This window comes from Thalassophryne amazonica, chromosome 9 (genome assembly GCF_902500255.1).
Source record: "Thalassophryne amazonica chromosome 9, fThaAma1.1, whole genome shotgun sequence".
NCBI lineage: Eukaryota > Metazoa > Chordata > Actinopteri > Batrachoidiformes > Batrachoididae > Thalassophryne > Thalassophryne amazonica.
In genome coordinates, this window is record NC_047111.1 from 68971593 (window position 1) to 68985718 (window position 14126).

A 14126-nucleotide genomic window follows, 5' to 3' on the forward strand; every position below is an offset into this window, starting at 1 on the left:
ACAAAATGATGTAATTTTGGAATACAGAGGTGCTGGCCTGTTCTTTCCAGTGATGAAAGTTTTCTGGAAATTTCCATAATTCCGGTTCTTGGGAGAAAATGTGGAATTTTTTAGGCCAGATCAAGCATCGATTGAAGCTAAATGTTGTCAGAGTTGTTCCTGTCGGCCATTTTGATGTTTACTGGATCTGGCAGCCAATCACAAGGCTTGGGACAATGCAGTGCACTATGCTGGCCTTCCATTGGTTGGTTGTGTCATGTGACTAGTGGCAAATGTTTTTGGATTATTTTTGTTTCCTTGGCACAAGCCGGATTTAGTCCGTGGTCTGATTTCATGATGCTCATATTTGTAAAATTGTTTGGAAATGTCTCTGAGATGCCACAGTGGATATTAAGTCTCACGTTTTCACGTCCTGGTCCGAGACTGAAGGATAAATGTTATGTGCCGCCACTCAACCACACAGCAGCAAGTGAGAGGCACCATTAAAGATTTTACTGTGAACTCTGCATCGTGCTGAAACTACAAGGAACAAGGACAAAAACGGTGACCCAAATTTTTTTAAAATCATCATTTATACAGAAAAGCTAACACTCCCAGTAAGTCTTTGATTTTTAGATCATGTTTCAAAATCTGTCTTTGGGAAGCATTGAATTCAGATCTCCATGCAAACTCTAGCCTGCTAAATCTGTATTCTGATCCAATTACATTTGTTCCGCAAATCTGATTGGTGAATTGTGTGAGATTTCCAACCATGTAATATCACTTTGGCGGTGGCAAAATATTTAACATTTTATTTAACGTTTAACATTTGTTGTATTACTCTGTGCCCTGACCGCTTTGCTCTGCAGATGTCAATAATGGTGCTGGAACGATGATGCATACGATAAGCTTCGCCGACCGAATTATTTACAGAAAAATAAACCGTGCAAACGATGGAATTGGATTAGAATGGGAATAACCCCTTTGCATCTGATTTGGGGACGTTAATGCTGGATTACAGTCACAAATTAGTTTTACTGGTGACACATTAGCGGAGCTGGTAAAATGGCTATATCCCCCAGACCTCCCACCAGCTGCGGCAGCCCTAACGTCATGGAAAAAAATGTCTTTTTTTTTTTTTTCTCTCTTTTTTGAAGGGCCACTTCCATCACTGTCTTTCAGTGTTCCATGCATACATGTATCGCACCTCTTCAAAAAGCAGGGTGAAAACAAACTGATGTATGAGATGACAAGCTAACTGTGGGATGAGTACGACATGAACTATTTAATTAAAAGACAAATCAAACAGTTCATTTCAGAGAGAGGTCTTAAACATCAAGCTCCAAGGGACTGCAAACCATTACTGTCTGAATTTTTTGCTTTTGTAAGCAAGATGGCTTCATATATCCTTTGAAAAAGTTTCCCTCATTTTTGTTCATCCCACGCTCTGCTCGTTTTTCACATTTCCACCTTTACCCTCAGAGCAATTCAGTTGGTGGAATATATTCAAGAACTGGACTGATGATGTTTCTCCCTCTTTTGTCCTCTTGAGTGAGACACTGTGCATGAAAATAAAATAATAAAGTGGGTATTTTCATTAAAAACATTATGTCATAAATACTAAGTATGCAGGAAGCATGAACATGTAAAGAATACTTTTTATTTAACATGTAAATCTTTGTAACTGTTTTCAGATTCCTCCAATGCAGCAGCCGGGGATGGGTGTCGGTCCGCTCCAGCCTCCTGTGTTTCCCGGTCCTATAGGCATGCCGCCACCTTCCTTCCCTCCTGGTGTCCCACCTCCTCCATTCATGAGACCTGCCTTCAATCCCATGCAGATGCCACCAGGTAACTCTTCCTATGGCTACCATTAAGTCTACCATTTCTTATTTCTTATACCGCATACACGCTCATTGTACACATTAACTCCTCGTTCTCTTTCCCTCAGGTTTTCCTCCTCCAGGTGCCATGCCACTTGGCCCCCCGCCACCTTCAAAAGTGGGAGTAGAGGAAATGCCTCTGGATCCTGCAAGTCTGGGTAACAGAAACAATGATGAGGGTCCTGAGCGTCCTAATATCTTCAACAACCAGATGGGACCTATGGGTCAGGTTTTTTTTTTTTTTGGTATAATGAGTACAGATCAGTCAGTAAAGAACATGTCGCACGTTATTTAACATGATTGTAAGCCTGTCCGCGCACATGCGGTAACGATTAATGGTCGCTGATGTATTTTATTAATAATTATTCCTCTTGCTTGGCGAGTTAGCATGTGCATTTCCAGAAAACATCTTACTCGCCATTTCTTGGTGTGTGCCGTACATTTTAGGAAAAGCCGAAATATCCCACTGGCCAACAGACAAAGTGAAATGAACACTACTATGTCCGATAATGAAGCTTCTGAGCTTTCATTCAAAAGTGATGGCTCAGACTTAGATAGCATGAACAGAGAAGAGGCAACACACTTCACCCTTAAACGCTTAATTTTTTTGGGAGTCTGTTAGATTTTGGATCCTAATATGTGCTGACTTTCTATTTTACTGTGGCCGTGAATGCACACAAGGAACATCTTCACGATGCTGTTTTTGCTGGCTGCCTGAACATGCAGATGTATTTTGGAAAAAATCAGAACACGTTATTTTTAGAAGATAATGGACTTTGTATTTAACGTGCCAGAATCATGAGAAAATTTTGTGAGGAGCTGACACAGAGCTGCCATTGGATATTATTCTGTGGCTGGCAATAGCACGATTCGTGTGTGATGACTTCTTTGATGGTGTGGACTTTAACATATTTAATCTTGGAAATCATTCTACAAGTGGGTGAGTGCCCTGTTCAGTTTTTTTCTTTTGTATTTTGTTCTTGTCAGTAGAGCTGGTAGGCTTTTATATTACTTTGAGAGAGTCTGTCAGATTTGGATCTTGATATGTGCAGAGTCTGCTCTGTACCAGAGCAGCACTCTGTTTTAACCCCATTATAGCTCCATCTGTGAATGCAGACTTCTCCACTGTTTTTCAGGCTGCCTGATCACATAGATGTACTTCTTAGATCTTTCACAGTTATATTGATGACAACACTTACAAGCATGCACAATGATGAGCCTCTAGCAGATCCCGTTTTTAATAGACTCATGGCCGTGCATATGCACTAAATCTTCTCACAGTGGAGAGCGGCTGCTGCTTTTACCTTGACTGCATCAAAATTAGCAGTTATTGCTTAGAAATGAGTCATCATAACTTGACATCACACTTATGTAAACTTTGCAATTAATGTGCGGCTCCGTTCTTAACATTAGCAGCTACATTCCATTCAAGCACGTGCTGGGACCTTTTCCTCAAAGCTATGTAAACGGTGTCAGAAACTTGTGAATGCAGTGTACTTTAACACTGGTCAAGGAAGTGCACAAAATCATCCCAGTGGATCATTGGATGGTCACGAACAGCCTAAATCTAAGTTGTTATGATTTTGGTGCGACATGTCCTTTTAAAAATCAAAAATCAAATGCATGTTCTGTGCATATGTACAGTTTGTGTGTGTATGTATGTAATGTATGTATATAATTTGTGGGCAGGGGGTGTTAAGTTTGCAGAGTAGAACAGTTGGTATTGTGCAATTAGTCAAATATTTTCCAGCAGTCATTGTGTGGTGCCAGTCTATCACAGGGCTGACACATATAGACAAACTCATTAACACAACCACTCACACCTATGGACGGTCCAGAGTCAATAATTCGCCTAACCTGCATGCTTTTGGAAATGGGAGGAAGCCGGAAACCCATGCAAATGGGAGAACATGCAAACTCCACACAGAAAGGACCAGGTCAGAAGTGAACATCAGGATTTCTCATTCTGAGGCAACAGTGCTAACCACTCATTCAATGTGCTGCCCCTGTTTTCTTCCGTTATAATATTTTATAAGATATTTGGGGCTTTAGGTATCTTTTGAATTTTAGTGATTCTTATATCGATTCCAGAATGTTGTTTTCAGTTCCACATTTCATGGTATTAAAAAAATAATCATCCAAATAACATAACAAAACTGTTTGATGTCAACTAAACATTCACAAATAGTATTTATTATTTACTAAATATGCACATTGGAAAATATGCAGGCATGTGCATTAAAAATCTGAAACAATGAACAAATGTAGAGCAGTTATTTAAGTTAAGTGCAACTTCTTTTGGAGTTCTTTAATTTATCTCTTGTCAGTAATAATAACAATATTGCTTGGTGGTTCATGTCCACAGAAATTTTGCTGTGTGGCCTTCAGGCTGCAATAAATTATATGGCCAGTAGATATTAGTCTGTAATCAGCTGAAAAATCAGACTTTAACTGTTGAAACATTTGGGGAAGAAATTCACTGTGAGACTCATTTAAGTGTTTAGGCATCGAATTGACACTTCAGTGAGACCTCATCTTGCCATAGCATATACTGCTTTGACCATTTTTGCTTGGGTCAGCTTTGGTTTTGTTGCCAACAAGAGTGGTGTGCCAAAGCTCGTCCCTGCTCCGGCGAGGTGTTTATAAGCAGAGGTTCATAATACACTTGGGCTCCGTGAATGCAAGCCTGAGTGTGCAATGCTGGGCAGCCTTTGGTGTTTGGTCAGATTTGATGTGCAATCTGAGTTGAATCTAATTAGTTCCCATGTATTCATGGCCTTATTGTCATACATGTTTCCAAAGCCAAACCACATTTTTGATGTTCGACAAACCCCATGTTTTACATTATTAGGATGCTAGCTAGGGATGGGTATCATTAAGCATTTAACAGTACTACTATTCTTTGCTGTACTGCTTACTTGTCCCATACTTTAACAGTATCTTTATCAGTACTTTTTGTAGAAAAAGAATCAAGAACTAAATTAACAATGCTTTATCTCATAACTAGTCAAGTGCAACCTCATTTTTGAGTAGTGAATTCTCTATGCTATTATCAGTTCTGTGTGCGTGTGAGAGAGAGAATGGCTGCTTGTTTTCTTTTCATGTTAATGATAAGCCGTTCTCTCTACCACTCACTCACAGATGCTCATTTAAACACATAAGCTGCACTTGTAGTTTCCTGGACACAAAGACATACACTCCCAGCCAGAGACAGATTGCTCAGCCAGCTGGTTCAGAGGGATTGCTCAGGCAGCCACGCAAATAGATGGAAAAGTGCAAGTTAACAGTGGGAGGGAGAGACAGACAAGATGTGACATCTGGCCAGAAGACCTGCCTTCTGCTCTGCACAAAAATCTCCAAATGAAAGAGGGCTCTAAATTTATTTTAATTTATCCAGTACTGAAAACAGTATCGCTAAGGGGTGGAGCTCATCAGTACTCCAGTCTAACAAGTTTGCTTTGAGTCCCACTTAACACTGGGTTTTTGTATCCCTCCCAAATGCTAGCTCATAGCTGAACACAAACACACTGTTGCATGATGTCCCAGCAGGATGCAACAGTGTGTGTGTGTGCTGTTAAGCACACAGTGATATGACATGATATAATTGGTATTGGCATTTGATAAATGTAAAGGTGCATTTTTAATTCCTGAATGCAGATTTTAAAAGGTATTTTTCTGTGGAAAACAACCCTTTAAAAGCAGTGCTGTGATGCGGATGCGTAAATATGCGTGAGCTGTACATTTTCAAGAGCTAAGCTGCAGAATGCAGACGACAACCTTACTTTTGAGAGGTGGGGATGGATCGTTGTCCTTTAGGTTGTGGCGAGAACATGTGTTCTTGATAAGTACGACCTTTTCCCTGTGAGGTTAATTAGTACATAAGGTATAGTCACATCTTAAGATTGCATTTTCAAATAGTAACATTGTCATGGTGTTGTGAGTTCCTGAATTTAGTTTACATGTGATATTGTTTCTTGTGGATTTACATTAACAGTCATACTAACTATATTCTGTGCATGTTCACCAGGCTGTTCCTTTTGATTTTGTGTGTGTGTGTGTGTGTGAGTGAGAGAAGTTTACTTGCACTTACAGTGTTTGCGTGTATAAATGGACATCTTGTCAGTCAATTTAAGGATATGTTTGTATTTTTCCCAATAGGTAACCCTGTACTTGGGCTTCCAGGTGGTCCTCCAGCAAATATCCAACCCCCTTCTGGTGGCTTGCTTGGGGCACGGCCTGGAATAATTCCACTCCAGCGTCCTCCAGTGCCACCACCACCACATATGCAGCGTTTTCCTCCACTTCATGGTCCACGTCCACCTCATCCCAACATGCCCCCTATGCCCCCGCAGATTTTACCCAGGGGCCCGCCTTCTCAGATGATTCATCATGAGCCACCACAACCCAAAGGAGGCTTTGGAATGCCACCTCCTCACAATGTGAGGGGTCCTTTTCCTCCACATGGCCATGGCCCTCCTCCTCAGGGTCCTCCTCAAGGTCCTCCTCGGGGTCCTCCTCCTCCATTCATCAGACCAGGTGGTCCAAGGGGCCTAGAAGTGCCAGACGAAATGGACAGCAGACCATTCAGGGGAGACAGGCCTGGATTCAGGGACAGAGAGCCAGAAAGAGAGAGAGACTGGGATCGAGAAAGGGATAGAGAGAGGGACCGAGGCTTTGGAGGAGGGAGACGTCCATTTGGTGATGGAGGGAGAGGAGTAGGTGGTGATAGAATGGATGGAAGGGACAGGCTTGGAGGATGGCAGCAAGACGGTGGAGATCATCGAGGAGGAGGGTGGGAGAGAGACCGAGACAGGGATCGTGAGAGGGATAGAGATAGAGACAGGCGGGACTGGAGGGAGAGGCGCAGCAGCCTGGATAGCGACAGGGATCGGGGGAGGGGTGATGAAGGGGAGAGGGATCGTGGGAGGGGGAATGGAGGCGAAAGAGGAAGGGGAGAAGGAGGGAACCGAGAAAGAGGGAGAGGGGTTGAGGGAAAAGAAGGCGACAGGCCAAGGCGCTCAGAACGGCGAGAGAGAATCTCACGATGGGACAAAGACGATCGACTGGCTGAACTGGAAAAGATGGACAAATTGAGGACCTCTGACAGCACAGAGAAACCTCAGGTGACTCCTGTGGTGACTCTGGAAACCACTAAAGAACCAAGTGTGGAACCTCAAAAGAAGGCAGAATCTGAACCTTCACCTCCGGCCCAAGAAGTAAGTAGTGCTGTAGCAGAGCCATCGCCCTCTAAGCCTTTACCTCCAGCTCCAAGTGACTCCACGGAAACAAAACCAGAGTCAGCGTCATAGGCCGACTCGCTGCTCCTTCGGGCAGAGACTGATGTGCCCACAGCTGAAAGATAAGACAGACACTCATGACTGATAGGCCGCCACCTTGGCCAACGGCTTCTGACTAATTGCACTGTCAGGTTTGTCAGTTGGTATTTCAGTTTTTTGGACAGTAAGACATTTCTGCAAAATGAACATTTATCACGCATAATGTCTAATAGAGTGAATCAGTTCAGCTTTTATGACATTACGTCTGTGTCCTGAAGCACAGACCCACATACAAAAACATTGGAGGAAAATGGCTGTAGTTGAACTGTCAGTTCTAGAGTAGTGTTTCTCCTTAGTGTGAATCGTAAGAATGAATGTTGTTCTCCTCCCCCCCCCCCCGTTTTCTGTGAAGCTTTTAATTTTAGATTCTTTTTTTCTTTCACATTTGTTTGCAGAATTTTGGTTTTGGACATGTGGGACAGTAACCAACTCCCAAGATCCCATCCCAAGTAAACATTTTCATTTCAAAACAATTTATTTATTTATTTTTTTTTTTTATTTCAGAATACTTTGTTGAACACTGAATATCTTTCCAAACATCCACCTGGTAAAATATTGGAGGCTTCATTTCAAGTTGTCACATTCATGTTTTTCATCAGCTCATTCTTGGACAGTAAGTCTTCATAAGGTTTAGTGTGACCTTGTAATAATATATTCTGGAATTGAGGGGACATAACATTGAGAATAAGGTTTAATCATTGATTTGCTCAATATTGCTCAGCATGAACATAAGCAGTTGGCTTAATTTTGACAGCAGTATCACAATTAACAACAAATGCCCACAATCCTTAAAAAGGTTTCAGATTAATGTAAGTGAACAATATGAACATTCCACAACCTCTACAATTCTTATAAGCAGAGAAAATGTTTAATAGAAATAAAATTTTATTCTGACAACTCCTCTTAATCTAATTGGGATTGAAACCCCTTAACATGCCTGTAATTGATAGTCAGGAATTTAAAAATGAGTCACATTCTTGGAGGGGCTTTTTAGCTAAATGTTAATTTTTGTTTTGTTTTACATCAGGTGAATTTGCTTATAAGTAATTCTTTAGTTACAGAAATTCTGACATAATTTTCTCAAATATTTAAATCAGAATAGTTGGATAATTAGTTGCATTCTAACGCATTGTATTGTTGCTAGGGGATGGCATTTCAGTGTTTTGTGCACAGAAATTAGGAATGTGAAGATATGTTTATTCCTTATTCATCATTGCGTATTCTTTTGTATATTTGGCAAGTAAAGATGTGATTTTATGAAAGTGGGTTTTGCTCAAGGTAAGAGCAACTGAGGTCATCTAAATGTATTCCAAATAAAAGGAAACCCATCAAACATATTAAACTTACAGCATAGCCATTTACAAATTAGATTTGCAATAAAACTGCTTGGACCAGGCCTCTTAAAAAAAAAAAAAGAAAAAAAGTGGGGGATGGGTGACAGAACCCCCACTTCTGTGTGTTAAGGGGGTTACCTTTGGACTTTTAATTTTCATTTTAAGCAGCAATTTTTTAAAATCTGATAAATACTTATGTTGAGATATGAAAATTCACTTGAAAAGTAAAGAAACGTCTGACGTTCACACCCTGGAATAAATGTACAGTTTGTGTTTTTCTTTTAGGTTTAATAGAGAAGTACCTATCCTACAGAGGAAAGCTGTTGATTTCTATTTGAAAACTATTTTACACAACAGAAATTTGAGCAAAACACCAGGTCACTTGACTATAGGGATGCGACACGCGTTTTATGTTTCTGGAGATCTTTTGTCTGTGTGAATGGAAAGGAGGCACACTTGCGTCGTAACAAGCCATTTTATCGAGTTATGTCATAAAGCAGCTGCTGTCACATTTTAATAAGTTTGTTGCAACATTAAATTAGAAAATGTACCCCTGCCACTGAACTCAAACTGTATGGACACAGCTTGCAAATATAGTGTATCCTGTATTCCACTCTAGAAATCCTGTTTTCTGCCTGATCAATTTTGAGATTGTTCAAGCCCCATTCTGGTGTTTGAATAATTAACCGCATAGTAACTGATTGCAAAAATAGTCACAAAATGAAAAGTGTTACTTGAAACACACTGCTGTAAATATGCTTGTGTCACTGAAGATTCCAAAGTGTAATAATTGTTGTTTATAACCGATTATTCGTTTATCAGAGAAGCAAATTGACTTGGAAGGAACAACAGAGGCTGTTTGCCTTAACATTTTTAACTCCAAATGGCTTGAAAGTTGACAGATGTTTCTATGGTTTGTTAAAAATGCAAAAGACCTGGGCAAATAAAATCTTCAATATTTCAGTCATAGGATGTTGTTTCTAATAAACTATTTTTTTACCAAATCATTTTCCACGTTGGCATTGTGTTCCGTTTTAATCCTGTTTATCAGCCACAAGGATGTTTAAAGTTACTCCAAATAATTTAGGCACATTTTCTGTGACATTCTGTTGTCCTTGTATTTGTATCATGCATGTCACTAATCACAAATTGTTCATTTATTTCAGTGTTGATCACGGTACCACTGGGAGGTCTTGCTGTTCCCTCGCCAAAAAGAATTTCTCTTCCTTATACGGTGCATCTGGAAAGTATTCACAATGTTTCACTTTTTCCACATTTTGTTATGTTACAGCCTTATCCCAAAATGTATGAAATTCTTCTCTTTTTAATTATTATTCAAAATTCTACTCACAATACGCCATAATGACAATGAGGTTTTTGCAGATTTATAAAAGCAAACAAAAGAAGAAATCACATGTACATAAGTATTTACAGCCTTTGCCATGAAGATCAGAATTGAGCTCAGGCACATCCTGTTTCCACTGATCATCCTTGAGATGTTTCTGCAGCTTAAGTGGAGTCCATCTGGGGTAAATTCAGTTGATTGGACATGATATGCAAAGGCACACACCATGAAGCATGAAGTGAAAGGAATTGTCTGTAAACCTCAGAAACAGGATTGTCTCGAGGCACAAATCTGGGGAAGGGTACAGAAACATTACTGATGCTTTGAAGGTCCCAGTGAGCACAGTGACCTCCATTATCCATAAATGGAAGAAGTTCAGATCTACCAGGACTCTTCTAGAGCCTGTCTAATCTGAGAAGGGCCTTAGTCAGGGAGGTGACCAAGAACCTGATGGTCACAGTCAGAGCTCCAGCATTTCTCTGTGGAGAGAGGAGAACTTTCCAGAAGGACAACCATCTCTGCAGCAATCCACCAATCAGTCCTGCATGGTAGAGTGGACCGACAGAAGCCACTCTTTAGTAAAAGGCACATGGCAGCCCACCTGGAGTTTGCCAAAAGACACTTGAAGGACTCTCAGACCATGAGAAACAAAATTCTCTGGTTTGATGAGACAAAGCTTGAACTCTGGCATGAATGCCAGGTGTCGTGTTTGGATGAAACCAGGCACCATCCTTACAGTGAAGCATAGTGGTGGCAGCATCATGCTGTGGGGATGTTTTTCAGCAGCAGTGTTGAGGGAAAGATGAATGCAGCAATGTACAGAGACATCCTGGATGAAAACCTGCTCCAGAGCGCTCTTGATCTCAGACTGGGGCGACGGTTCATCTTTCAGCACACAGCCAAGATATCAAAGGAGTGGCTTCGGGACAACTCTGAATGTCCTTGAGTGGCCCAGACCTGAATCCGATTGAACATCTCTGGAGAGATCTGAAAATGTCTGTGCACCGACGTTCCCCATCAAACCTGATGGAGCTTGAGAGGTGCTGCAAAATGGAATTGGCAAAACTGCCCAAAGATGGGTGCAACGAACTTGTGGCATCATATTCTTGGGACTTGAGGCTGTAAATGCTGCCAAACCTGCGTCAACAAAGTATTGAGCAAAGGCTGTGAATATGTATGTACGTACCCCCCCCCAAAAAAAAAAAACTTTTTTCACATTGTCATTATGGGGTGTTGTGAGTAGAATTTTGAGGGAAAATATTAATTTTCTCCATTTTGGAATGAGGCTGTAACATAAAATGTGGAAAAAGTGAAGCACTGTGAATACTTCCTGGATGCGCTGCAAAAGATGCATTCACTGGCATGCATGTTTCCATGAAGCTCCAAAACATCTTTGAGTTTGTGAAGTCAAAGATGTTTTGGAAGTCAAAAGACTTTGTAAAGCTTCCCAACCCTTTATTATTAATCTAAGAGGTCAAAATGTAATGGTGTGTATTCCAAGCTTGGTAACCTTTTTGGAAAGTTCCATTAAAATAAGTTGTAGGAACTTTGGATATTTTGCAGTTTAGAGTGTAGGTTTATGTGTGTAAATGTAATGGTTTAAATTCAGGACAATTGCCAAGTTAGATTCCTGTGTAAAACTGAAACTAATTGGCAAACAGGTGTGAGCGAAAACAGCAAACTGCCACATCAGATTACATTGAAATCTCTCTAGAGTGCAGTATTCTGTAGCATCGTAAGCAAAGTCATCCTGTTGTGCACATCAGAAACCCATTCCTCATTCTCAAGACCACAGCAGGCTAAATCAGATGATGTGCTGGACCTTCCAGCCCCAACCAACTTAAAATGTAGCACTAGCTAATTTACATGAGGACAACAACCACACCGGAGTGTGTAAAGTTTTGCACATGGATTTTTGTATGTGGCTTGCATTTACATTTTCAACAAGGAATGTATGTATTGGTGCACATACAGACATTGCAATGACTGTCAGCCTTTTAATGGTAAATGGACTGCATTTATATAGCACTTTTCCATCTGCATCAGATGCTCAAAGCGCTTTACATATCAGTGCCTCACATTCACCCCGATGTGAGGCTGCTGCCATGGAACGTGCCCACTACACACCAGGAGCAACTCTGGACAGACTGGGATTTTAATATGAAATTCATAATTTGATATGGGTGTACATTTCTGAACTGTCCAGCAGGTGGCACCACAGCATGTTTATTTTCATGCAGACACCTGCTGTGAATAATTCGTAGTACCGATGGAAAGTTTTGGTGTCATCTCCACTCAGGGAATTTACCCATCCTTTAATTCAGGGTTTGCTTTTTCACTCTTGTATATTTAATCCTGCATTTGATAACATAACAGACCTTATTGTTCTCCCAGTTGTTATTGGCTTACATTGTTAGCTCATAAAGGAAGTAGCCATCCACCTTTTTCTTATATATATATATATACACACACTCAACAAAAATATAAATTCAACACTTATGGTTTTGCTCCCATTTTGTATGAGATGAACTCAAAGTTCTAAAACTTTTTCCACATACACAATATCACCATTTCCCTCAAATATTGGTCACAAACCAGTCAAAATCTGTGATAGTGAGCACTTCTCCTTTGCTGAGATAATCCATCCCACCTCACAGGTGTGCCATATCAAGATGCTGATTAGACACCATGATTAGTGCACAGGTGTGCCTTAGACTGCCCACAATAAAAGGCCACTCTGAAAGGTGCAGTTTTATCGCACAGCACAATGCCACAGATGTCGCAAGATTTGAGGGAGCGTGCAATTGGCATGCTGACAGCAGAAATGTCAACCAGAGCTGTTGCTCATGTATTGAATGTTCATTTCTCTACCATAAGCCGTCTCCAAAGGCGTTTCAGAGAATTTGGCGGTACATCCAACCAGCCTCACAACCGCAGACCACGTGTAACCACACCAGCCCAGGACCTCCACATCCAGCATGTTCACGTCCAAGATCGTCTGAGACCAGCCACTCGGACAGCTGCTGAAACAATCGGTTTGCATAACCAAAGAATTTCTGCACACACTGTCAGAAACCGTCTCAGGGAAGCTCATCTGCATGCTCGTCGTCCTCATCGGGGTCTCGACCTGACTCCAGTTCATCGTCGTAACCGACCTGAGTGGGCAAATGCTCACATTCGCTGGCGTTTGGCACGTTGGAGAGGTGTTCTCTTCACGGATGATGCGAAGGAGATGTGTTGCACTGCATGAGGCAAATGGTGGTCACACCAGATACTGACTGGTATCCCCCCCCAATAAAACAAAACTGCAACTTTCAGAGTGGCCTTTTATTGTGGGCAGTCTAAGGCACACCTGTGCACTAATCATGGTGTCTAATCAGCATCTTGATATGGCACACCTGTGAGGTGGGATGGATTATCTCAGCAAAGGAGAAGTGCTCACTATCACAGATTTCGACTGGTTTGTGAACAATATTTGAGGGAAATGGTGATATTATGTATGTGGAAAAAGTTTTAGATCTTTGAGTTCATCTCATACAAAATGGGAGCAAAACCAAAAGTGTTGCGTTTATATTTTTGTTGAGTGTGTGTATATATATATATATATATATATGTGTCCCAAGGTTCTTGGAGCAATATCTCCATCTGGTAGTTATTTCCTGTTAATGCAGGTACCACGGAATTTCACTAAGAACTCTAGTTGTATATGATAAAATTGTATAATTAATCTAATAATTAATCCAAGTTTACCAGATTTTAATCAGGTTCTCCTGGTTATATGTCTTTGTAGGTTAGAGATGTACACAATGATAGCATTCATTATATTTTAGGTTAATCTGTCTGAACTTTAACCCACTCTTCTTCATCACTACTTTACAAGTCTGATGCTCTTAGCAGTGTAGGGAATAATCTACAGAAGTGAATTTCTGGATCACAGAATACAAGAACCTATAATAGGCAATGAAACAGGACTTGCCGTCATTTCACAGAACTCAATTAGTGGACTAATTGGACCATATTGTCTAATTGTATGGGGACAGAAAAATCCAAAATGAATCACTCATGACACCATGCATAACAAGCACAGGATTATCAACAAGACTTCACAAGCAACTTGATAGGACTCTTTTACGTCATAACCACTGTGTATGTTAGAAGATGCCAACATTGCCCAAAATAGGAGGTTCACTGGTCCTCGTCTGTTTCAATCAGAACACAAGTTGCTCGATTCCAACTTGGAGCCCCAAGTCGA

General features: G+C 40.8%; 1 protein-coding gene across 2 annotated transcripts in view; it reads left to right on the forward strand.

Annotated features, from left to right (window-relative positions):
- The window catches only part of scaf4a (SR-related CTD-associated factor 4a), a 73463-nt gene extending 63927 nt beyond the window's left edge, over positions 1-9536 (forward strand). For both annotated transcript variants that reach the window (XM_034178319.1, XM_034178320.1), the window contains exons 17-19: positions 1674-1827; positions 1928-2083; positions 6018-9536. In XM_034178319.1, the coding sequence (XP_034034210.1) occupies positions 1674-1827; positions 1928-2083; positions 6018-7168 (1461 nt within the window). In that variant the 3' untranslated portion in view covers positions 7169-9536. The remainder of the gene's footprint in view (positions 1-1673; positions 1828-1927; positions 2084-6017) is intronic.
- The last annotated feature ends 4590 nt before the right edge of the window (positions 9537-14126 follow it).